Source organism: Diabrotica virgifera, chromosome 1, assembly GCF_917563875.1.
Source record: "Diabrotica virgifera virgifera chromosome 1, PGI_DIABVI_V3a".
Lineage (NCBI taxonomy): Eukaryota > Metazoa > Arthropoda > Insecta > Coleoptera > Chrysomelidae > Diabrotica > Diabrotica virgifera.
In genome coordinates, this window is record NC_065443.1 from 22,832,207 (window position 1) to 22,858,877 (window position 26,671).

The window sequence follows — 26,671 nt, forward strand, 5'->3', positions numbered from 1 at the left end:
GTTCCCTGTAACAGAAATGTGTGGAAAAACGAACTGGCGCTAATAATATTATAAATTAATCTTGAAACATTACAGCTATAATATTAGTTTTCCATATATAACTTTGTTAACGTATTTATAGAGAGTGTACAATAATTAACTTGTGTAAATAACTTGTCCAAATATTCCAGGTTGATATAAATTTTGAAAACTAATAACAATATCCAGAGTTGGTGGTGACAGCCGACCAACCCCCATGTTGGTGCAGTTTCGAGTAGGGACATACTGTTTCCCGAAAGTTTAAGTTTTAACTATCGACATTATGTCGTTTAATTTTATACTTGTATATAATATTATGTAATTCAAATTCACCCACTGCTTGATTTTGAAGTTGTTTTGCAAGTACGTCAAAGTTCTTAACTTATAAGTTTAAAACTTATACTACAAGAAAAAGTAATGCTGTATGCTGTGCTGTGCAATATTTGACACTTGCGTCTAATTTTCAATGTAGTTACGGCAAAGATCACGCACAAATCAACTGGCAACATTATCTCTTTAGGTAATGTTGCTATGATAATAATTACACACACACACATGCATACTTATAGCAAATACTATTTACTGTACAGTCCATAGTATTTGCTTATAGCCTGTGTGGTAGTGTCTTTAACCGGAGCATTTTAGCATGGCTGTTTTCTTTTTATTTAATTATTTGTTCCAAAGCTTATTAACAAATGATGTGTCAGCTGGCCCAAAACCGGTGATTTTAGGCAAGAAAAGGTAAAATGTGAAACTTGATAGAAAAACACTACAACTTATATGTCAAATATTTATCTCCGTGACTTACGTGTATAATATCCAAGAATACCTAGCTACTGGCTTTCAACCAGACGACTAGGGTTCAATTCCTGGCCCTGAAAACCTTTTTTGTTTTTAAAATTGACATTTTGATTTGATAAATAATTATTTTTTAATAATACATACCACGTTTTTATTATTTGTACGACACAATATAAAAAAGTCTGTATGTCTTTTATAGAATCGTAAACTATGCATTTGATCGTAATATGGCAATAAATATCATAATATTATTATAATTGACCTCCTTAATAAACAAAGTTGTTGTACATAATCCATTAAAGCTTCCTTAGTTAGTACCACCAATCTAAGTGAAAAAGGGGGTTACCCCCCCGTCGTTCTTTTTTATTTCTATTTGGACCCTAATTTTTCCCTTTTCTATCACCAACTTCTTATTAATCTAATTGTTCTCTATAATATATAAAAATGAATGTTTGTACAAAGTTTGCCGGGTCAGCCAGTTAATAATAAAAAAATATTCTTGAACTATGTAGTTTGGCAAAGATTAAAAAGTATAAATCATTAATTTATAAATTTTAGATTGTAAGAAAAAAGCGTCAGCTGCATATATATGATCAAATGCAAAGTTTATGATTCTATAAAAGACATACAGACTTTTTTATATTCTGTCGTATAAATAATAAAAACGTGGTATTATCAAAAAGAATTATTTTTCAAATCAAAATGTCAATTTTAAAAACAAAGAAGATTTTCAGGGCCAGGAATTGAACCCGAGTCGTCTGGGTGAAAAGTCTATTCTTGGCTATTATACACGTAAGTCACGGAGATAAATATTTGACATATAAGTTGTAGCGTTTTTCCATCAAGTTTCACATTTTACCTTTTCTTGGCTAAAATCCCCGTTTTTGGGTCAGCTGACACATCATTTGTTAATAAGCTTTGGAACACCTAACCAAATAAAAAGAAAACAGCCATGCTAAAATGCTCCGGCTAAATTTGACATTACCTCGCGGGCTATTACACAATGCTCAATCATCAGACAGCTACACCACAACTGACTTACCATACTGTAGAGGAGAAAAACGGTTTCTTAAATGGAGGCGCATAGAGCTGAAGAACACTCAAAAAAAAACTTCCTATAATATATTTCCATGGGAATAGAATGGACACAAAAATAAAAATAAATGGTCCAGAAGAAAACTTTTTTCATGTGAAAAGTGACTCTTTTGTTAAATAAAAATCTAGAGGAAATAGAGGGGGTCTTGATCACTGTCTCCATTTCAAAGTCTTATGAGTTATCAGGTGATCTACAAATGATCCCAATTAGCATTATATGTATATGCGAATCTTCAGTACAGTAAAGCAGCTTCTGCAGAACTTAATATTTTTAAGTAAAGGTTGGTGGTCGTCCTGATGAAGAGTCCCAACTATAGCAGATCTGGCAATGTCCTGAGGACTTCAATATTTAATGAAAGATGTGCAATAAGCTATTTATCTACAGGATGAGCAGTGTTGCTGGGCCTCTAGCGGATAGAGGATGCTCTTGTGAATAGTAGTGTCTGACTTAAAGTATATGTTTACAAATAGCGGATAACCCAGAATGAGCTTCTTAATAATCGACATTTGACAATACTTCAAACTTCAAACCGTGACATTCAAAGTTGAAAGGTACAGGTAGATTCAAAAAGACGACAAAGCTAGATATATACAGCATAACAACTATGTCCAACCACGATAGAATAAGTAAACTGGAGAACGAACTGTCAAAAATAAAGTGGAATATTATGGGATTATCATAAACACAAAGAAGAGGGGAACAAACAAGTAGAACAAGGAAACAAGAACAGTTAGAACAGGATCCTTATATTGGAAAGGCAAAGAAGAATCTAGTTTTTATGGAGGTAATATGGAGTAGGATTTATAGTAAGAAAATCGCTATATACACCCAATGAATTGATTAAAGTGGTTTCAGAAAGAGTCGCTTACTTCTGATAATGAAAATAAAAAGGGTGATACTAAAAATAATTGAAATCTACCTCAGATCATGATGACAAAAAAGTAAATGTATTTTATTAAGAAATTCCAAAAGGAATGTATCTATTCTAAATTAGGTTACTTCCCTGAATAATCATTTAAACCCGTTTTCATAAAAACTTCCTAGTTTGTCCTACACACCAAGGTTGTTTGTTTTTAAGTTAGAATGGCGGAGGATTCAACCTGGCGCACCCACCATATTTGAGAATAGAGCAAACTTTTATTATATTCAATTAAAAGAAGGATTCAATTAAAAGACGGAGAATATTTCAAGTGTTCTGTTATATTTTACTTTTGTTACTTTTGCAATATTTTATTTGCCAAAATATGGACCTTGAAGTGGCTATTTATATGTTACGTAAGGAATTTACAGAAAGTGACGGAGTCGAAGAAAGCTGGGCAAAAATTAAGTCCAATATCTTAGCCTCAGCCAAGGAAGTTCTTGGTGAAAGAAACATTAATAAAAATAAATCGTTTCCAAGACGAAGAACTTCATGGTTTTGTACAGAAGTGAAGGAAAAATGTAAAGAGAAGAAAAAAGCTTACCTAAAATACATGTCAACTAAATCACAAGAGGCATACGATAATTATAAGACTATAAGAAACGAAACAAATTCAGTAGTAAAAAAAAAAAAAATAAAAAATGATCACTGGGAACGTTTTTCGAAAGAAATGGAACATGATTTTTATGGTCTCCAAAAGGAAATATGGCGCTTTATATGAGGTCAAAGAACGGAGGTAAAGGAACTAATAGAACCAAAACACATAGAAAAGGATACATGGATTGACTATCTAAAAAAGCTCTATGCAGAGGAAGAACAAATGATGCTAGAACCGGAAACACCAGAAATTACCACAAATGAATATGTTAATATAAGTGCACAGGAAGTACGAAAAACACTCTAAAAGCTGAAGAACAAAACAGCTGCAGGTAAGGATGGAATACCAAACGAATTACTGAAATATTGTGGAGCAGCAATGATATACAATTAACAACATTAATTAACAAAATCATAAAACACAATAAAATACCGGAAGAATGGAGAACGAGCTAACTAATTCTACTATTCAAAAAAGAAGATACAAAGCAGCCAGAAAACTACAGAAATATCAACTTGTTAAATACTACCCTAAAACTTGCAACTAAAACCTTACAAGATGTAATGAATCAGATGATAAGTTTACCAGATGACAACAGGGTTTTTGTACTGGAAGATCGTGTACAGATGCAATATTCGTCATAAAGCAAATTACTGAGAAATCACTATAGTATAATAGACCAGCATTTCTATGTCGGATTTACTTAAAGAAAGCATTTGACAGAGTAAGACTCAAAGATGTAATCCATCTTCTGTATAATAGAGAAGTCCCTCTATATGTCATAAAAACTATTGAGAACATCTAACAAAACAACAAAATGGAAGTCAGAATAGATGGACAACTTACAGAACCTATAGATATATGCAGCGGAATAAGACAGGGAGACTCATTGAGTCCTATGCTTTTCAATTTAATCATGGATGAAATTATCAAAAACGTCAACAAAGGAAGAGGATATAGAATGGGAAACAAAGAAGTAAAAATACTCTGCTACGCAGACGACGCGATATTGATAGCCCGAGATGAAGATAGTCTGCAAAGATTAGTCCACAGATTTAACATAAGAGCTAAGAATTCAATATGACAATTTCATCTCAGAAAACCAAAACAATAGTAATCAGTAAAGAACCAATCAGATGTAAAATAGAAATTGATGGTATCAGTATTGAACAAGTAATGGAAGTAAAATACCTTGGAATTACATTGTCAAGTTACGGAGACCTAGACAAAGAAGTGAGAAATCAAGTACAAAAAGCAAATAGATTGGCAGGATGCCTTAATAACACTATATGGCGAAACCGACATATTAACACTGAGATGAAGTCAAGAATTTATAAAGCCAGTGTAAGACCACTAATGACATATGCATCAGAAACAAGACCCGATATAGCCACAACACAAAGACTACTGGAAACGGCAGAGATGAGAGTACTGAGAAGAATTACAGGAAATACACTGAGAGATCGAAAGAGGAGCGAAGATATTAGAAGACAATGTAACGTACAGTGTATAAACGAATGGGCACTAAATAGAAAAAAAAAAAAAAGAATGGAACAACCACATAACCAGAATGGGGGAGACACGTGTGGTCAAAATAGCACGAGATAAATCACCAATCGGTAGAAGAAGTATCGGCCGACCGCGCAAAAGATGGAGTGACAACCTTCCATAGAGGTATCAATCCGCCAATGAATAAGCAAAATTGCTTATAAAGAGGAAGAAGAAGAAGTAGAAGAAGAGTCAGGAATTTATTACAAAAAGTTAACACATTTGGACAAACAAGTTTTATGTTTTATCTCAATAAGGTGGATATTAAAAAAATCTTTGTTGAGGCATCGGGCGATTACGCCTATATTGCCTGAGGGGCATTCACATGATGGTACGATTGCGCCGAATTAACTCAGATGGTCCATAGATGCGTCCCGTGGTGACGCAATATCTTGATATCTTTCTTCTGCGACTGTACCGCCGCACCGTACGGCATTAATATAGACGAAATATAGGTTAGGTTATATAATTACTAATTGAAATTAAATTTAAGAATTTATTTCAAGAATCAAGAAGGTTCTTGTATTCCCAAGTGGAGCATAGAGCTTCAGTGAAAACGCGCCATCGAGTTCCATTTTGCGGTAAAGCCTTTACCTCATTCCAAGACTTTCCTTGATCTCTTATCTCGTCTATGATGGATCTTCTCCAAGTTTGTGCTGTCCAAAGTGTGCTTCTCCAAAGCTTTAAATAATACCTTATAATTGTCATGCTGTGAGGATTCAATTTGCGGCCGGCCCAATGGTGCCCATACTTAAAGGACTCTTAATCGAGACCGGCTTATGCCAGGTACCACCGGCTCAATCGTCGCCCTCCCGTTTGCTGTACTTTCCATCTTAATTTTTTATTTTGTTAAAGCACTTGCAATTCACTGCATATTAGTCTTTAAATTTTTAAATTCGGTGCAATACTTTATTTATATTTATTAAAAATAAATTCAAATTTTAAGTTGTATTTACCTGCTTAATTAGTTGACTTGGTTCGCCAATGGTTTAGATTTTAATTTCTTTCACAGCGATTGTTTTTTTGTCACATTATCGTCATGTCGTCGGTATCTACGACAGTGACGATATGACTAAAAATTTTTGATGATAACCGCTTCTCTCAATTGAATGGGGTCTGCCACCCCTTTATTGCAGAAATAATCCCAAAAGCTTGTTAAAAGTATTTGCACAGAGATTCCATCATAAATGGAGCTTGAACAAGCACGCGGAAACTTTTGTTACTTAATAAAATGACACAAAACCGATTCATCACCCTGTAGAAATTGACATTACTTTTGAATTTATATATGATACGGTACTAATCAGTAGCTACATATACAAGAGAAACGATCTACTATCTTTAAACTTCTTAGTCTTAATATTGTTTTTATAGGTACCTAGTTTATTTTTGCTATTAACACGTTCGCACCTAACCTATTGATACTAGACGTTCCTCAGAAACGGATATGGGTTTTTAGGTAAAAAACGGGAGAATTGGATTAAAACTCGGACACATGGATTAGTATATAGATATTTAAACATTTTTTTTTTTGGTTTACTTAGCCTGTCAGTATACCTACTGGTAGTCAGGATATAGATGTACGTTTTTAACTATATACTGAATACCAGTATACTGGCAGGCTAATCTATACAAAATAAACAAGAATAATCGCTGTATAATTGGGAAAAATTGGTCTTATCAATTTTATCATTTTTTTATTACAAAGGAAACATAATTATCATTCTAAACTTAAAACTATAAGAAATAAATTTATTAACTCACTACTAACGAAAGTTTTACTTTTAATATTAATAATATTAGAACTAATCTTCTGGTTACATCATTCGAGGCTTCTAAAAATTTGCAAGCCAACGAATCGCCGGAGCAAAGAAAGCCGAGGGAGATCTATCAAGTTGCATCTCACTACTCTCCTGTCTAGCACGGTAAAATTCCAACAAAGATTAGTTCCCAATACCTACCCAATACTCAGAATAAGAGTAAGGCTAATAAAAATAATAAATAATCATTTCGTTGTGAATCGAAACAAGTCTTATTTTAGTTTGTTCAGGGAGCGCCAAAAGTGTTGTAGCTAGTTTCAACTCTTGTTAGAGTTTCTTCAGAGAGCACATATTTGATTCTCTCTGAACCACCAAAATTCTGGCCGTCAGACTCGATCAGGTTTTTCAGAGAGAATCAATTATATTTTTCATTGCGAGTGATATTGGGCTGGTTTCTGGATCTGTGTACCTTCATAAACTGTCCCTCAAGCCCGCTGGCCTAGTGTAGTTTAGAGATAGTTATTTCTAAACTACATTGGTGTCGGCAGGTTTGTGGGGTGGTATATGAAGGTACACAGACCCAGATCCCAGCCCAATATCACTAACAGTGAAAAATGGAGTTAGCAGGTTAACACTCTAAGAGCCCGCGCAGACTGCAGACTTTTTATTGACCAATAGTTTAGTCGGCTTCTTAATCAGTACAGAGAGGTATGCAGATGCGCACATTACACTGATTCAGTCTCAACCGACAAAAAAGTTTGATGGGCTTACCCATCATGGACAGCCCAACCCGACTAAACTATCGGCCGATTAAAAAGTCTGCAGTTTGCGCGGGCCCTTAGCCGACGATGTGCTCTCTGAAGAAACTCTAACAAAAGTTAAAACTATTTAGAGGACTTTTGGGGCTTTCTGAACTAACTAAAATAAGACTGTTTTTATTTAGATTCACAACGAAATGATTATTTATTATTTTTATTAGATTTACTCCTTAGGAACGAACTACCAGTATACTGGCAAAGATAACAATATTAAAGACTACATACATATACGGCGTCTACATCTCGTTCCTTTTCTCCTGGCCTGTGTGAATATATAAATCATTGAAATTAGTAGAGCTGGGAGCCAGTAAAGTGATAGTCAGTATACTATGGAAAACTCGAACTACCAGTATAGTGGTAGTCAGGTGCGAACGTGTTAAAACCTGGACATATAGTGGGGTAAATATATTAATGTAATTTATTCGTTTAGTCATCATCACGTAGCGCTACAACCCTGGGTTGGTCTTGGCTGACTGAACAACTTTTTCCAATTTGTTCGGTCTTCTGTCAACCTAGGGTCAAATGGACATCTGCTTGGATGTCATCTCTCCATCGCATTCTGGGACGTCCGAGTGGTCTTGTTTTCTATAGGAATCTCCTCCCATACCAGTCTTACAAGTCTCTCGTTATGAAGTCTGTGCACGTGGCCTGCCTGTCTTAGTCGCTGTGATTTAATTTCTTTGACAATATCGGCGTCATTGTAGAGTGCGTTTAATTCAATGCGAGCCTCTTCCCATATCAGTTGGCCCAATGTAGATTTAAAAGAAAATCCAATTTTATAGAACAAAAACAAAAGTCCAGCATACCTAAACTTTGAAAGTTTTAATTCATCAATAATATTTGGATTTCCAGAATTATATAAAAAATATGTTTTAAATTAATAAGAACGATTAATTAAACAGAATAATAACAAATTAAAAAAAAACGCACAATTTCTAAAATTTTAACACAAAAATATCTAATTTTAACAAAACAAATAAATGTGGAAGTTTATAACAAGTGACATCTTTTTTATTTTTTATTTTTTTTATGTAATTATGTTTATTTACAATCTACATCATTAAAAGAGTATTAAGTAAATTTTTTCCATGTTTTTGGTCATGAAGAAGAGACTTCCAATGATATCTCATCTTATTCTATTTATGTTTAAAGTTTTAAAATAGGTCCTGAGGCCAGGTTCTATCTAGTCTCCTTGTGACAGGGCCATTATGAAATAATTCCCTTACTAATTCGTTGTCATGGTGAATGGTACGCTCGTTTTGTGATTCTGAGGCTCGATGGATTTCTCCTCTAATGAAAGGTATATTTAAGTCTTGGTGAAGTGTTTGATTAGCTACATACCAGGGTGCATCCACTATTGATCTTAGAACTTTCGACTGAAATCTTTGAATGATATTCAGTGATGTTGACTTTGCACAGCCCCAGAGGTGTAGTCCGTAGTACCAAATAGGTTTGATTATTGCTTTATACAGAAGAATTTTGTTTTGGATGTTGAGTTTTGATCTGCGTCCAAGGAGCCAATACATTTGCCGAAATTTCAAGTCTAGTTGTCTTCTTTTAGTCTGTATATTTTTTGTCCAAGTAAGACGTTGGTCAAGATGGAGGCCAAGGTATTTAGTTTCTGTTACTGTTGGTATTCGTACATTTTCCATTATTACAGGTGGGCATGTGTTGTGGCGGTTTGTAAACGTTATTTGAGATGATTTTGTTTTATTTACTTTAGTTCGCCATTTTGTGTACCATTCACTGAGTATGTCCAGATGGTGTTGCAGGTCTTGTGAGGCTTGTATGTGATCTTAATTTACTGCTAGTATTGCTACGTTATCAGCAAAGGAAGCGATCGTAGTATTAGGAGACTCTGGTATATCGGCTGTGTATAGTGAGAAAAGCAGAGGTCCGAGAACACTACCTTGCGGAACTCCGGAGTTAATAGGACAGAGGCTGGATTGTTGGTCTTTGAATTTTACTGAGAAATATCTATTTGATAAGTAGGATTTGATTAGGAGGAAATAGTTACTAGATAGTGCTAATTTTACTTTGTAAAGCAGTCCCCTGTGCCAAACTTTGTCAAACGCTTGTGAGATATCTAGGAATACAGCGTTGCAGTATTTCTTTTCTTCGAGAGTTTTTGATATTTCATTTACTATTCGATGGACTTGTTGTGTAGTAGAGTGATTTTCCCGAAAACCAAACTGATGTTCCGGTAGTAATGTTAGGAATTCATGATCTGCGTATATTCTTTGTAGCAGCAATCTTTCAAAAACTTTGCTAACGATTGGGAGTAGGCTGATGGGTCGATAAGATGTTACTTCATTGGGAGCTTTGCCTGGCTTAAGGATCATTATAATTTCTGTAAATTTCCATATTTTTGGAAAGTATGATAAACTTAGCATGCGATTAAATATTACTGTTAGCATAATAATGGCCTTACGAGGAAGTTGTTTTAGTACTTGTGCCGAGATTAAGTCATAACCTGGAGCTTTTCGTGAGTTGAGTTTGATTATGTCTTTCTTGACTTCTATAGGAGTAAAACTTTTGATTGGAAGGGACATTTGACATGCTGCGCTAATTAGTTCTTCCACTTCTTCATCAAGGTCTGGTGGCTCGGTTTGAAATACACTCGTAAGATGTTCGGCAAAGACGTCCAAAGATTCAAAATTCTTCGAGGCATAGTTTTTATAAAGTTCTGACAAGACTTTGGTGTAAACGGATCCCATATTTTTTGCAAGTTTTGCTTCAATCCTTTGACAGATCTAGCAAGTTGTTTTCTCATTGTTTTTTTTTTATTTCGCGTAAAAAAGAGGCGCCAAAGTTTTTCTCGGGGACAAGTCGGGACTGTTAGAAACGTATTCCAGAAATAGTATACCGTGGTCACCAATCCAGTTTAAACTCTTTTTTGAGGTATGGCAACCTACGCCATCTCGTTGGAAGACAAAATCTTTCGCTAATTTAAACTTATTGAAACTACTTTGTTCCACAATCGGTAAGAAATTATTTAAAACCTTCAAATAATAATATTTGCCCGTATTTAAAATTCCATTGATAAAATACAATTTTTTAAAACTATTCGATGCCATGCTGCCCCAAACCATGAAAAACGTAGGAAATTTGACTTTTGTGTTAAAACATTAAGCTGAAAATCTTTATTTTTCCTGCGTATAACTCGACTCCTATTGTATCCAACTCGATACCAACGCAAACTTCAAATCTGGTTTCATCACTCCATTGTGTTGTATCCCTTAGTGAATTTGTCCAACCTCAATGCTTTTTTGACCATTTTAACTTATTTTTCTTGTGTTGTAATGTTAAGACTGGATTTTCGTTAGTCTGAGATAAAATTAAAATTTTCACAAAGAATTAGTATTGATTTTTTTAACTTTATAAATCACTTTGTAAGTAGAAAATTTTAATTTGTGGATCTCTCAGTGACATGTCGATCTAGAAACGTGTGTTTCAACTAGTTTACTCCAAAAACTACTTAAATCTAGATAAGTTGCACGTCGGTTTTTCACTATAATGCGTCTTAATCCTCTTCTATCTGCTTCGCTTATTTTACTTTTTCCTACATTTATAGGTTTTGTGATGACAAAACCTGAGGTTTTGTATCTCCTAACTATATTTCTTACACTATACTCTGACAATTGAAACATATTCGCGATTTTCGAATTGATTTTCGAGAATTAAAAAATCTATTGATGATTGAACAAAAATGTTCTCATCCACAACTTTACCTTCACTCATTCCCATCGATGACTTTATCCCGACAAACGGCAATAGGCTTTATAATATCACAAAATCTATTTGACATTAATTGACAATTGTTTTGATATCATTTTCTATAGCTTAACTCTGATTTTAAGATAATTATGAAAAAATCAATGTATGTTGATGTAATTGAATCAAAAGCCACGATTTAGCAATTTTTTTATTATTGTTTGAAATAAATAAAAAAAAACCATAAGGATACTGTTTTCAATAAATATTAGTAAAAAATGCAATAATAATTAATATGGGAACTTAAAAAAGTATGTTGATTATCACTTGTTTATGGTAATTGTCATAAACTGCAAATTCCAAAGGTGGGCCAACTGAAATGGGAAGGGACTCGTATTGCTTCTGATCCTATACTGGTTTGTGGTGATGTCTTTGTGAGGTCCGAAAATCTTTCTAAGTATTTTTCTTTCAAAACGTCTGAGCTTTTATTCGTTTGCTTGGTCATGGTCCACGTTTCGCATTCATATGTTAGTACAGGCCTGATGATAGATTTGTAGATTTTGATCTTTGAACTTCTTGTAAGATTTTTTGATTTTATAAGCTTATCCAGTGCGAATATACAGCGATTTGCCGATTGGATTCTGTCTTTTATTTCTTCAGTAACATCGTTGTCAGCTGTGATTACGGCCCCCAGATACTTAAAACGTTGTACTCCTTCGAAATTAAAGGTGTCGACCGTCACATTTTGTCCCATCTTGTCTCTTCGTGTCGTTCTATTTATACATAATATATTTCGTCTTCTCTTCATTAATCTTTAGCCCTGCTTCACATGCTGCTTCTTTCACCTTGTTGAAAATGTCTTTTATGGATAGGATGGAGTCTCCAACGAGATCAATGTCAATGTTATCTGCATATGCTAGAAATAGCTTGGGACCTTGAACCGATAGCATCTGTTTTTATTTCGTCCGACCTCATGGCTTTTGAACTGAACACCTTTTTGTACTTGTGCAACTTGTAGTTATGCAACATGGCTAAGACACCTAATTTGGTATTTGATTACTTACAATAAATTTAATTAGTGAATAAATATATCGATAATAACTGAAAAAAAGATTTTGAATTTTGAACGACACCCGACTTGGGCGTCGAAACGTTAATAAAATCATTTTTTTTTATTAAAGTGTGGCTTATTTTCCATTGAAAATAGTTGATTTTAAAAAAAGATTTATCAATTAAAATTAAATAGTCAGAGACGAAACGACTAAAAAATTTTGACAGAAACCACTTCCCTCAATTGAAAGGGGTCTGCCACCCCTGTATTGTAGAAGTAATCCTAAAAGCTTGTTAAAAGTATTTGCATAGAGATTCCATCATAAATGGAGCTTGAACAAGCGCACGGAAACTTTTGTTACTTAATAAAATGACACAAAACCGATTCACCAAACCAAATGGCGAGTGCATTTAGCAGATTGTAAACGAGCCTAGCAACTAATTAGAACTTTGTTACGTTAATCCGATTTGTCGGTGTAAACAAAACTAATAGTAGTTTTGGCGCAATATAATCGTACTTCTCACGAAAACCGGAAACGCAAACGTCGTCGGGAAAGACAAGGAACACTCTGCGGATGTGAGTTGTAATGTTGGTTTGCGGTCTAGACAAAAAAGGGAAATGTTTGCACGATTCATTTTAAATTATTATCAAAAGAGTACGATTAACGTCAATTAGGGGTAATAATAAGTAGTCTGGAAAAGTATGCACCAGCGTTCTTAGAATAAACATGCAAATATGCTGTAAAAAACATGTAAACTGCACTTAACTATGTAGTTCTAAGTAATGAAAAAGGTACATATAGTGAAATGAAATGTGGTATTATAAAACAGAAAAAAAGAAGGTAGGTACATATATTTATGGGCTTTGACAAATACCCTACATCATGCCTACAATGATAATTACATCAAATATTCAGCTTCATACAGCTTCTTGTTTTTTCTGATGTATAATTTGTTCTGTTGACTCCGATAGGAACAGTCGACAGCTCTTCTACGAGTGCTTTCTTGTCAGAATCAGTGATTCGACAAGTTTTAAGTTAACAGCTCGAGCAGTGAGCAATCGATGGTGTACGATAAAGTACGGTAAAGTACATATGTGAGAGTATGAATATACTCTCAAGGTTGGACTGTATGTATGAGGATTGCTAGGTTCAAGTGGGAATATATACGGTTTTATACAGACAATATTCATATGTAGATAAAAAGTCTTACCAAACTGTAAAATCTTGTCCCAAGCACTAAAGTCAGTTACTCTCGCATTGACTGTTCCCGTTCCACGTGCCTCGTGCTTTTACTGCTACGAAATCGTGTATGCCGTCACTCGCGGATTAACTGTTCGTGCACGACTTTTGATTGTTTGTTTCAGCCCCAAAAGAAAGGCTGTACTGTCAAGAAATGAGCGGTATCTGAGTTGACCCTTCGAAAGGTCGTAGAAAAAAAGAGAAAGATTTCGTCTGTCGCGATTCCAAGTGTCCAAGTATTGGCTATTGGAAGGGATGGAATTATTAGGGGATGAACTAGGTGGTACTGGACAGGACAGGGTTGGCCTGGTACTTATTTAAAGTTAAGGGTTGTAATAAGAGATTTAACACAGTAAAATATATGATAATATTTTTGACATGTGAAAATTGAACAGATGGCTCCATAGTAAACTGCCCCAGCAGTTCGTATATAGTTGTAATTTGATTTAGTTGTAGCCTTTAGTTGTAATTTGGTTTAATAAGTCGATTTAATAGAGACAGGTTTCAGGAAATTCTAAACTTGAAAATAACGGCCAACGTCGGAATACAGACACGGCACCTAAAGAAATAGAAATCTTTCTTTAGCTATTAGTAGCTAGGCAAAGTAGTTCCAAGATATTTTACTTGATTGACTTATTATATGCCGAGGGAATCTTTTTCTTCTTCTTCATTTCCAGCGCATTTCCCTTTTTAGGGGTCCCTCCAAACAGTCCTTTCACTTTCTACCCGGTTTTTTTTGTACCTCTCTTTCCTCTTAACATTTGTACGTTTGACCACTGCAGACCAAACCACTGCAGTCTTTGTTTTTGAATCTTCTTTGAGACCGTAGTCACACCGGTTTTTCTCTAATGATGTCGTTCCTGATCATGTCCGGTATCTTGTGACATTGTTACGTAACGTATGTCGGAAATTTAGCCATTCTTTAAATTTTACATGTATATTTTGCAAGCTTGTTTCGGAAATATAAGCAGTGTTGGAATCATGAACTCACTGTTTTAGGGATATATACTGCATCATACGTTGAACCAAACATCGTAAGAGAGAGTTGTCGAAATAGTCCTGTCGCCAGGGGGGTACAACGGTACCCAAGTTATTTTATGTATTTTGGCCCGTAGAACACGAACTTTTTTGGGTAACAGTTGATCCGGATGTCGATAAGATTGTTATAAATAAAGAACTTGGGGAATTATATAACAGCGATGTTCTTACAAGTTTTTTCGTAGGATGCATAGTTTTCGGGATAAACGCGGTTGAACTTTGTTGAACAATTTTTGAACCCGAATAACTTTTGATTAAAAAATAAAATAGCAATACTGCTTACTGCATTGGACAGTTCAAGTCAAATTATATCGGTTTTGATTATTTGCATTGCTAAAAATTAATTTTTTTTATTGTTAAACAGAGCTTTAAACGCATAGTGTTTCCCAATGCCTGCGTATGTGCTCAATGCATACATTTTAATCTACCTAGAAATTGTCTGTATGCGCGCCTACTCGTCCGATTTTAAATGAGAAATGCATTGAAAACATAATTTCAAGCACTATGTGTTTATAGCTTTGGTTAACAGTAAAAAAAAATAATTTTTACCAATGAAAATAATCAAAACCGATAGAATTTGACTTGAACTTTCAAATACAGTAAGCGGAATTGCTATTTTATTTTTTAATCAAAAGTTATTCGGGTGCAAAAATTGCCATTTTTCGATTTTTTGAAAGTTCAACCGCGTTTTTGTCGAAAACTATGCATCCTACGAAAAACTTGTAAAAACATTTTTTGCTTAGAATGACCCAAAAAATACAAAAAAATGTTTTGTTTTGCGAAAAATCGCTGTTATGTAATTCCTCAAGTTCTTTGTTTATAACAATCTTATCGACATCCGGATCAACTGTTATCCAAAAAATTCGTATTCTACGGGTCAAAATACATAAAAAAAACTTGGGTAAGCCCATCTGAATAAAGGAGGCCGTTGTACCCTCCTGGCGACAGGTCTAAAACTTTTATTGACGAAACACCGAAAATTGGTACTAATCGTTCATCATCAATCAAAGCCAAAGCCTTCTTCAGAACAATCCTCTATTCGCCCCTGTCTCTGGCAACTCTTCTCCATGCTCTAATTCCATTAGGTACTAATAGTTATTAACTGAAAATGTAGATTCTCTAATGTTCTCGTAAACTATTCGCTGTATGAATGAAAATTATTTAAAGGAAAAAGGAAAGGGAAGAAGATTTATGTGTAACTTACGCTTTTTTTCTTTTTATGATTAAATAGGATCTTACAACTTAAAAGTAGTGGTAACATTAGATAAAATGGGCCCTCACATGTTTCCGGTATATTTTATGTGTTTTTTTGGTTGTTTTAAAATTTTTTTATAGTTTACTTTATACCATATTATATTATTGTCCACTAACGTTGCTTTGTTTTTTTAGCATTATATCCGTAAAAGCAAAATCATTCGCTGACCGAGAAATACGCTACACCCTAAAAGCTCAAGGACAAGGCGCTGGAACGTTTAACATTGGTCCCACCTCAGGCATTGTGAAGTTAGCTAAAGAACTAGATTTTGAAGATTTGAGACAGCCACATGTGTACTCATTGGTGGTAACTGCCACTGAAGACTCAGGAGGATTTTCTACATCTGTTGAGGTAATTGTGGATTTTGTATCACATAATTATTATGTACCCTTGATACTTTCAATATTTAAATCATTACAAATAAATATAAAATATATTTGCGGATAACAGTATTGCATATAAATTCAATATATTGCAATATGTATTTATTTTTTATTCATCAAAACAATCTCCTTTAGCGGCGATACAATAATTTCAACGCTTTTTCAATTTTTCTATGTCGCTCTTGAAAAACTATTTATCTTTGCCTTCAACACAGACTTCCATTTCGGTAATAACTTGCTCATCGGAGGGATAATGTTGCCCTAGAGCACCAGATGTGGACTATATGGTGGGTGAGGAAGCAATCCAAAGCTCATTTCGTACATTTTGCCTTCGTCTTAATTGACTTGTAATACGGTGCTTGGTCTTGGTAAAAATACAATTTTTTCTTCAACGAATGAAACCGTTTCTTTGCGATTTCGGTCTTTAAACGCTCCAATGAACCAATATAGTAGTCGCTGTTGATTGTTTCTCGATAGTTCAAATAGTAAATGAAAATAGTTCCTTGTGAGTTACAAGATACAGAGGTCATAACCTTTCCGGCAGTTCATTGCGTCTTTGGTCGCTTTGGAAGGCTCTCACCGGGTTCTGCCCACCGATTTCATTCCAGCCTTAAGTAATGGATCCATGTTCCATCCATTGTGATACAACGACGCAAAAATTTTGAATTACTCTGTCTCGACACGTAGCACCTAGCCAACCTAACTCTTAGCTCCAACTTCAAATCTCTAATGTAGAGTACTTTTCTCATTTTACTAAAATTTGCTCTAGCCTTTTCTATTCTGATTTCCTGGAAATATTACCTGTGGAGTTGACAATTGTTCCAAGATATGCATATTGGTCGACTCGTTCGACATTGGATCCGTTTATAAAGAGATTCTCGTTGTTACTTTGAGTTTTCGATATTCTCATAAACTTTGTCTTCTTGACGTTTATTGTTAGACCGTATTCTTGTCCAAACTCCGCTATTCTGGTCACCAGACTCTGAAGTTCTCCAATATTCTCTGCTAAGATCACAGTGTCATCCGCATATCTAATGTTGTTAATGGGAACTCCATTTACCTTTATTCCAGCTGTTTCACCCTCAAGAGCTTTTTTCAAGGTCGCTTGCGAGTAGGCGTTAAAAAGAATTGGTGACCGCATCCCTGTCTTACCCCACGCCTGATTTCAATTTCTTCTGACACCTGATCGTTAACACGTACTATTGCTCGTTGTTTATAGTATAAATTCGATATAATTTTGTGCAGTACATGCAATACGAAAATTTGACCGCCGTATGTGAGTCCTGGAATCTTCTTTCCCACAAAAATCAGAATGCGAATTCAGAACTCGTGATCTCTATATATTTGTTCGTGGTTTAAGGTTTTCAGATCTCTCCAGATTTTAGCATTCTTTTACACGTACATGCAATACAATATAGTTAATATAACGTATAATATAAATATTAAATTTATTCTTTTTGTCCACAGCTAACCATTCGAGTCACAGACGTAAACGACAATGCCCCAAAATTCGAACTACCCGATTACCAAGCCCACAACGTCGATGAAGATCTTCCTCCTGGAACCAGTATCCTTAAAGTAAAAGCCATGGACTCAGACAGTGGAACTAACGCCGAAATAGAGTACTTGGTATCAGACGACCATTTTAGTGTTGACCCGACTGGTATAATCTCTAATAACAAACAGCTAGACGCCGATAACAACAACGCTTATTACGAATTTGTCGTCACCGCTAAAGACAAAGGTGAGCCAGCAAAAACCGGAACAGCTACCGTTCGAGTTTACACAAAGAACAAAAACGACGAGGAGCCGAAATTTTCACAGCAAGTCTATACTCCAAACGTTGACGAGAACGCTGGACCAAATACGTTGGTCACTACTGTGGTAGCTTCAGATAAAGACGGTGATAACGTTAGGTTCGGTTTTGTTGGTGGAGGTACAAGCTCAGGACAGTTCGTAATTGAAGAAATCACTGGCGTAATCCGTCTACATAACAAAGCTATCTCTTTGGATAGAGACAAGTATGAACTGAACGTAACGGCTATGGATGACGGAGCTTGTTGTCCAAACGGAGATACAACTATCCATACCAGTACGGCTGTGGTTGTTGTCTTTATCACTGACGTCAACGACAATAAACCTATCTTTAAAGATTGTGGTACTTACTATCCCAAAGTCGAAGAAGGTGCTCCGAACGGATCTCCTGTCATTAAAGTCCATGCCACCGATGAAGACAAGGGTGTGAATGGACAAGTTAAGTATTCCATAGTCCAGCAACCGAATCAAAAGGGCACCAAATTTACAGTTGATGAAGAAACGGGTGAAGTATCGACTAATAAAGTTTTCGATCGAGAAGGAGATGATGGAAAGTTTGTTTCTGTGACTGTAAAAGCGACTGATCAAGGGGAGCCATCCTTAGAAGGCGTTTGTTCGTTCACAGTAGAAATAACCGATGTTAACGACAATCCACCTCTGTTTGACAGACAAGTAAGTAACCATTTTAAGTTTTAATATTTGTATAGTATGTAAAACATTAAAAAACGGAGTATGTTTGTACGATTCTTACTCAAAATGACATCGATAATGTGTTAACTGTTATATTATCATAATTCAACTTAAAAGCTAATTTTAGATACCAATAAAGTAAAATTAGATATTTATAGTGCAGTATACGATAGTGCAGATATATTATTTAATGTAAATAAACGACCATTTTAATTAAATATAACAACTTTAAAGTTTTGAAAATTATTTCCAAAACAGAAAATAAGAATTTGTATTTTGAGAACGATCAAATTGAACGAAAATCGAAACATCGAATATAAGTTATTTGTAATTGTGGTTTGTTCCAATTAAATATCTTCTTTGTGCTGCACATATGTTGTATTGAACAACGTTCTGAGGTTCTTGCCAGTTCAATGCACACAGTTGGTGTGTGTCCATTGAACTGGCAAGAACCACACGTTCTTATCGAGCAGTGAATCATGTTGCCCTTTGAGCACTCTTAACAAATTTATCTTTTAACACCGACTTAGAGTCGCTACTATCATCAGATTATTAACATGTAAATCATATTTTTAATGTAAATTATATCGCTAAATACCTTGGCCTCCATCTTGACCAACGTCTTACTTGGAAAAAACATATATAGACCAAAAGAAGACAACTAGACTTGAAATTTCGTCAAATGTATTGGCTCCTTGGACGCAGATCAAAACTCAACATTCAAAACAAAATTCTTCTGTACAAAGCAATACTCAAACCTATTTGGTACTACGGACTACACCTCTGGGGCTGTGCAAAGTCAACATCACTCAATATCATCCAAAGATTTCCGTCTAAAGTTCTAAGATCAATAGTGGATGCACCATGATATGTAACTAATCAAACACTTCACGAAGACTTAAATATACCTTTCATCAGAGAAGAAATCCATCAAGCCTCGGAATCACAAAACGAGCATACCATTCACCATGACAATGAGTTAGTAAGAGAATTATTCCATAATGGCCCTGCCACAAGGAGACTAGATAGAACCTGGCCTCAGGACCTATTTTAAAACTTAAACTTTTAAAACTTTAAAACATAGATAGAATAAGATGAGACATCATTGGAAGTCTCTTCTTCATGCCCAAAAACATGGAACAAATTTACTTAATACTTTTTTAATGATGTATATTGTAAATAAACATAATTACATAAAAAAAATCATATTTTTCGATGTTACCTATTTTATAAGGTTGCTAGTTTCATCTACTAAGGAGAACGCACTGAAGATGATCTGATCTAGATGGAAAACGTTTTGCGAATCCTTTTGGATGACTCTTTAATAGTTTTTCAATAAACTTTTTATACCATTGTACAAACGAAGTTTTTACTTCTGTATGATTTTTAATTATGGTATACAGCCAGCTACTGTGATTTTCCCATTGATTTTGTTATTAAATAAATGGTCAAACTCGTGAAACCTATCAACTATTTCGTATGCGCCTACACATTTTTATATCCTCTCTGTTAAATGTTTTCGAAACAAGTAAATGAATGAATTTTGTTTTACCGTTTGATGGAAAATGACTCGATTACAGTTTAACATGCAGATAAGCATTAAGGACGAACACGATATTCCAGTGGATATTGTGCTTGTCGATGGATTTGCTCAGGCGTTGGAGCGGAATGTTACAGTTACGCTGATTAAATGCATACGATAAGCCAGATGGATTGACTATATCTTTCACGTTTTGCACATATTGTTGCTATTTTAGATGCAAATAAAATTTCCTCTGTTATTACATTTTTCAGTTGGGCATAATTTTTTTTCTGCGACAATAACTGCACCATATATTGTGGCAAACATGTATAGCAAAGTATTAATTTTGTTTTAACACGTTCAATGCCGATTATTTGAGGTTCTTGTCCGGAATTGTTTCCTTTTTTTAATGCATAAATATTTAAATTTTTGTTTTTGTATATGTATTTTTTAATTGCATTGCATCTTCGACACCTCTCCAAGACCGTCTTGGTCTACCTGTTTTCTTCTAGTGGGAGGAGCAGTCCATTTTTCTATCTTTTTGTTTTGTCATCTATTTTCAGGCATCTATTTCTCTGCAGGTATCGCTACCAGGTCAGTCTTTTCAATTCAATTGTGTCTATTATGTCTAGATGAATTTCCATTTGTCTCCTCGTTCCTCCTATGGATCAAGTCTAGTTAGACGGCAACATCGTCTCCAATAGTTCATTTCTATGGCCTTTTCCGATTTGTTTCTCAGAGGTCGGCGCCGTATAACCATGGATACGTTAACAATAGAGCAGGCTAGGGATATGCCACTCAATGCATCGGGGTGTAACGACAATATCAAGTACACTGGTCTAGCTATCTTTGTCTGTCGTACGAGTGTGAGGGTATCTACCAAGAGGTGGGAGTAATAGAACGACACAGACATAGAGGCAGCGGCCATCATATGCTAGAGAGAGAAAACTAAGCGCCGGCAGAAAGAAATAGATAGATCATCGAGCCGAACTGCTCCGCGTTACACCATTTTTCGGACCTTGCCTAATCTATGTGTTATTATATTTATGCGTATAACCCAATACTTTCTATTTTTGTTTTACTAATACTGTTTTATAAATTCTGTTAATTATATTCTTTTATTATTTTATTACTTCACAATATTCCGTGTAGCTGTCTAGTAGCTGATCTTGCTCGGCGAATCCTAGAATGTATTTCTTTCTTACTTCCTGCTTTTGATGTTATTTGGACTCTCAAGTATTTGAAGGTTTCAGTTAATCTTATAGTTCCCATTTTAATGTCCCAGCAAACAGACCGACGAGTTAAAGACGTGAATTTTGGGTACGTTTGTCACCAATATACGTAAATTGCTTACGTGAATTTCACGTGAAAATTTCGTTGGAATTACGTGAATAACTCGTCTTCAATAGACGTGTTATTTACCTTAAATAGCAATAAAATGTTTCAGGAAATTCACATTGCAAACACGTGTTGATTAACGTATCTTTTAGGGAACGTATATATTAGTTTTCACGTGAAAAATATGTCCTCGGTTCACGTTAATAATTCGACCTTAATTAACTTATGATTCACATAATTATTATCCTCATATAATATGATATAAATAAAACAAGCATAACATAAAGTAATAACAATGTATTTATTTAGTAGAATTTAGAGACTTTAAAAACATTTATCTTGTATAATTATTATACAAGATAATGCACCAAAAAGGGTACCGACCTAAAGACACATTAAAAAATATGCAAACACAACACAGGTCAATTTTTATTTTGAGGAGGACACTTCTTATTTTTTCTAATTGCACCATCGGCACTTCAACCCTCGAGCAGTGAGGTAAACAGACGCATCAGGCGGCATCACAAGGGGGCGGCATATTCAGTAAAATCTAATATAATAATAGATAACTCAACATTATTGGAGAGAAGTTTTGAAAAGAATTAGACTTTTTCCTCACAATGTTTAGCTTTTCGTGGAACAACTGATCATTTGTTTCTACCTAATATTGGAAACTTTTTAAACTAGTGCAATTGCTCTCTGAGTTTGATCCAGTAATGTAAGAACATATGAACATATCCGGCTAGTTCAAAGGTTGTGACTTATTTAAGCAGCAGTAGGCAAGATGAATTAATAAGTTTAATGGGTAATATTATCTTAAACAAAATTATCCAAATAGCAAAAATCGACAAATATTTTTCGATAATCGCCGATTGTACCCCAGACGTAAGTCATATTGAACATACGCTTAGACGATAACAGTTGTCGCTTTTAATTCTTGTCAGAACAAATACCTATAATGTCGAAGGATTTTGTATTGGTTTTTTTGAAGCTAATGATTCAACCAGTGAAGGTTTAACGGAACTTATTTTGACAAATTGGGAAAAGTTAGGTCTTGAGTTAGAATGGCTTAGACGACAAGACTATGATAACGGGACCGATATGAAAGGAATAAGAAAGGGTATGCAAAATAGAATACCTACTTGAAAAATATCCGAGGCGCTTTACGTGCCCTGCGCATGCAACTCTTTAAAATTAGTCATAATTGACGCAGCGTCTTCTTCTGTAGAAACAACAACCATTTTTTATTATACAAGAACTGTAGGTACACTTTTTTTCTGGTTTTAGGAAAGTTCTGAAAAAACATGTTTCAAGCTAACTCTAAAACCGTTGAGTGTTACTAGATCATTAGATGGTCAAGTCGAATAGATGCATTGAAATCTTTAAGATTTAAATTTTGTAAAATATATGATGCCTTATTCAAAACAATAGAAGATATCAACAAAGATCCAGAAACTAAAGTCAAAGCACAAGGTTTAGCAAAAACTACTTATTAAAAATTATAAATTTATATGCGGTGTTGTTCTTTGGCATTCGGTTATTTCATATAAATTCAGTCTCGAAGATGTTGTAACATGTAACTATAAATTTGTCAGATTGTGTAAAAATGTTGTCAGAAACGACAGAAAAAATGAAAAGTTACAGACAATCTGGCTAAGACCAAATGAAAATTATTGTTAATGGAATTGCAGAAAATCTTGATATAAGTTCCGAATTTCCAGCTGAAAACGAAATTCGAGCCAGGAGAAAAAATAGCAAATTTGATTATGAAAAATCTGTGGATGAGTTCTTAAAATTTAAAATAAATAATGTTTCATCTATATTTTAGACATTGCCAATAATTCTTTGAATGGCCGATTTTCGCTTCTAGAAACTCATAATAAAAATTTTAAATTTTTATATGATATGTTTAATGGAGGAAAATAGATGATAAAACACTAGAAAAATATTGTATAAATCTTCATTCGATACTTTCAATAGAAAAAGAATAAGAATCATATATAGAGTCAAATGATATTATAGAAAAATTGCGTGATATATCTCTAATGATACCGTTCTCCATGAAACCTTTTTTTAAGGTTTGGAGATTTTGAACTCTTTGTGCCAAAATAATCTAATTTCTTTATACCCAAATATACATAGTGTTATCACTAAGAATTTTATTAACACTCACTGTCTCGGTAGCTAGTATGTAAAGAAGTTTTTCAAAATTAAAAATTATTAAAAACTATTTACTAAAGTCCATAAGACAAAGAAAACTAAAAAATATAGCACTAATTTCAATAGAGTCCCCACTAGCTGCGACTTTAACCAACGTGATTGACGAGTTTGCCAAAATTAAAGTCAGTAGAGAAGGGCAAAATTGTAATTTTTGTAAATGTTATTTAATGTTAATACATATTTCATTTAATTTAAAGTAGGTTTTTTTTTTAAAATAAAAGGTGTCCTTCATTTTGTGTAGGTTCATTTAATAAAAATAAAAGTTAAGTTCCAATCATACTTAAGGCGCGGCATTTCGAAGACTTGCATCATATTGAAAAGATGTACCGCACGGCTCTGGAGGTAAACATTAATACGAAAGACGAAAGACATTATTATACATAAACCCGCCTAAAATAAAACGAGGGAAAGAAAGCACTAAGCACTTCACGTTTCACTTTTTGTTGTGAGAACTGTGAGAAGCTGATTTTAGAGGTTATCATCATCGATTATAAAAATAGATTATTTTTAAATTAAAGTTAAACTATTCTACTTACTTTAAATTAGTATTACATATTTTCTTTTTGTTTTTAAATTTATTCTACTATTAACTAATTGGTCTTACTAAAAATCTATTTCAATACCAGAATAATATAAAAAAATAATCCTATCGAAACGTGTTATTCGATAAATCGATTAATTTAGTTTTCAAACCAACTATGTTAGTCACGTGATGGTATTTAAAGGTGGAGAAAGGCTTGGTAGTACGTCATCACCGCGCGCGATTTGAAAATTAGACTAAACATCTACATTTTTAAAGAAAAAAATAGCAAAAATAGCTTCAAATCAAGGTTGGATTGAAATAGTTATGCTAAATGATCTTAAAACGAAATCATAAACTTTTTGTTTAAATATTGGTATTATTTTCATTACTTTTACGTGAAATACATCTAATTTTTCGACGTCCATAAAATACAGTGAGTAAAATTCAAGCGATACGTATTTAACCAACACCGTTGTAAAATTTTGTTTTCCAAAATATTTCTCAAAATTTAACCAAAGGAAGTTATTTCTGTTTCGTGATTATTACGTGAAATAAACGTACATTTGCGATGTAACCGACAATCACAACTATTATACAAAACATGTACTATATTCGTCATTATGATTTTATATTATTCTAATGACAAACATGTATAAAGGAAGCACTAATATATAGGTGAATGATTTGGCACTGAAATACGTTTTTCCCGTCATAAATCACCGAGTTACGTATTCGTTAAAATCTGCCGTAAATTAAACGTAATCATCACGTAACTGGGCTCAAGTCTGTTTGCTGGGTTGTAGGTTTCTGGTTTTTCTCCGGCAACTAATTAGGTATTTGGTTTTTTGTATATTAATCGTGAGACCACACTTGGTGTAATCCTCTTCCAGTTTTCTAAGCATATAATTTATATTGATCTCATCTTCAAATAAATTGTCACTTTTCTTCTATGTTTTCTCAGGATCAATGAATACTATGTCTGTTTCTTTATTTCTGCATCTTTCCATCAACTGCCCTACAATCAAAACTGCATCTGTGTATGATATGCAATGGATAAAGCCATAGGTTAATATGTGTTTTCGGTGATGCTGTATGGGGTGGAGGCCTGGACCTTGAATAAAGAAATAACCGATCGACTTGAAGCATTCGAGATGCGGATCTACCGAAGAATATAAGTGGGGCAGACCGAATAACAAATGTTGAGTTCCTGAAAAAGATTAAAAAGAAAAAGGAAATCATGAATACGATTAGGATAAGAAAGTTACAATATATCGGTCACGTTATGACATGGGTTAAATACGTATTGCTACAAACCATAATGCAGGGAAAAATACAGGGAAAACGAAGTACTGGAAGAAGACGCATCTCCTGGCTCAACAATCTGAGAGGTATAATTGCAGTTCCGTCGACTTGTTTAGAGCTGCAATCTCAAAAGTGAAAATGTGATGATTACCAACCTCCTTAGAGGAGACGGTACCTAAAAAAGAAGAAGAGGGATAAAGCCAAATTGATTTATCGAATATTTCGGTTTCTTCACGTATCCGTTTATCAATTCCTCTCCCCCATATTTATATCGCGTGACTAAGTAGCTTTATGGATTCTTAAATTTATGTATTGATATATATCTCCCTTGTTTTTTAAACAGGCACTAATACACCCCTTCCCCATTAGTCTGACAGTTGTCCAACTTCTATAATTAAATAAACCTGTTAACCAACTTGTTCTTGTCACCTCTAATGCTCTCCATACTTCCCCAGGAATATCATCGGGTCATCCTTAGTTATTTGATCAACATCTTTTTTAATAACATTTTGTAATTGCTTAAAAAAATTTACCATTAATCTTAATCCAACATTTTTAGACCACTGATTTTAATGTTATTGATACATATTATTGTGCGACTGCTGCTTATACTAATCGCATTTTATATTGATGTGATCTTGATTATTGATATGAGATAATATTTTTATATGTCATTTAATTTAATCAATGCATTAATAATAATCTAATTAATTTACCAGATCACATATCAATATGTTTTCAATCTCAGGGCTTTTTATAAAATTAATTACTTACTTACGTGGCTTCTAAGTATTTCTCAATGGTTCCTAATCGGGATAGGAAAGAAAAGAGTAAAATAATAACACATATGGCTTACAATTGTAATCAAAATATTGTTTATTTTATTTAAATGGCAATCACTGCTTAATATTTGCTATATCTTATTATTCTTAAACATAACATTTACACATGGGAATCTTATTTCCTTTTGGTTTCCAATTGAAAGTTTTTATTAACATTTAACTATTATGATTTATTAGCAA

General features: G+C 34.1%; 1 protein-coding gene across 1 annotated transcript in view; it reads left to right on the forward strand.

The window, feature by feature from the left end:
• The window catches only part of LOC114324473 (neural-cadherin-like), a 156,099-nt gene that overhangs the window by 57,947 nt on the left and 71,481 nt on the right, over positions 1–26,671 (forward strand). Inside the window, exons 5-6 of the mRNA XM_050653677.1 lie at positions 15,991–16,207; positions 17,707–18,726. Coding sequence (XP_050509634.1) covers positions 15,991–16,207; positions 17,707–18,726 — 1,237 coding nt within the window. The remainder of the gene's footprint in view (positions 1–15,990; positions 16,208–17,706; positions 18,727–26,671) is intronic.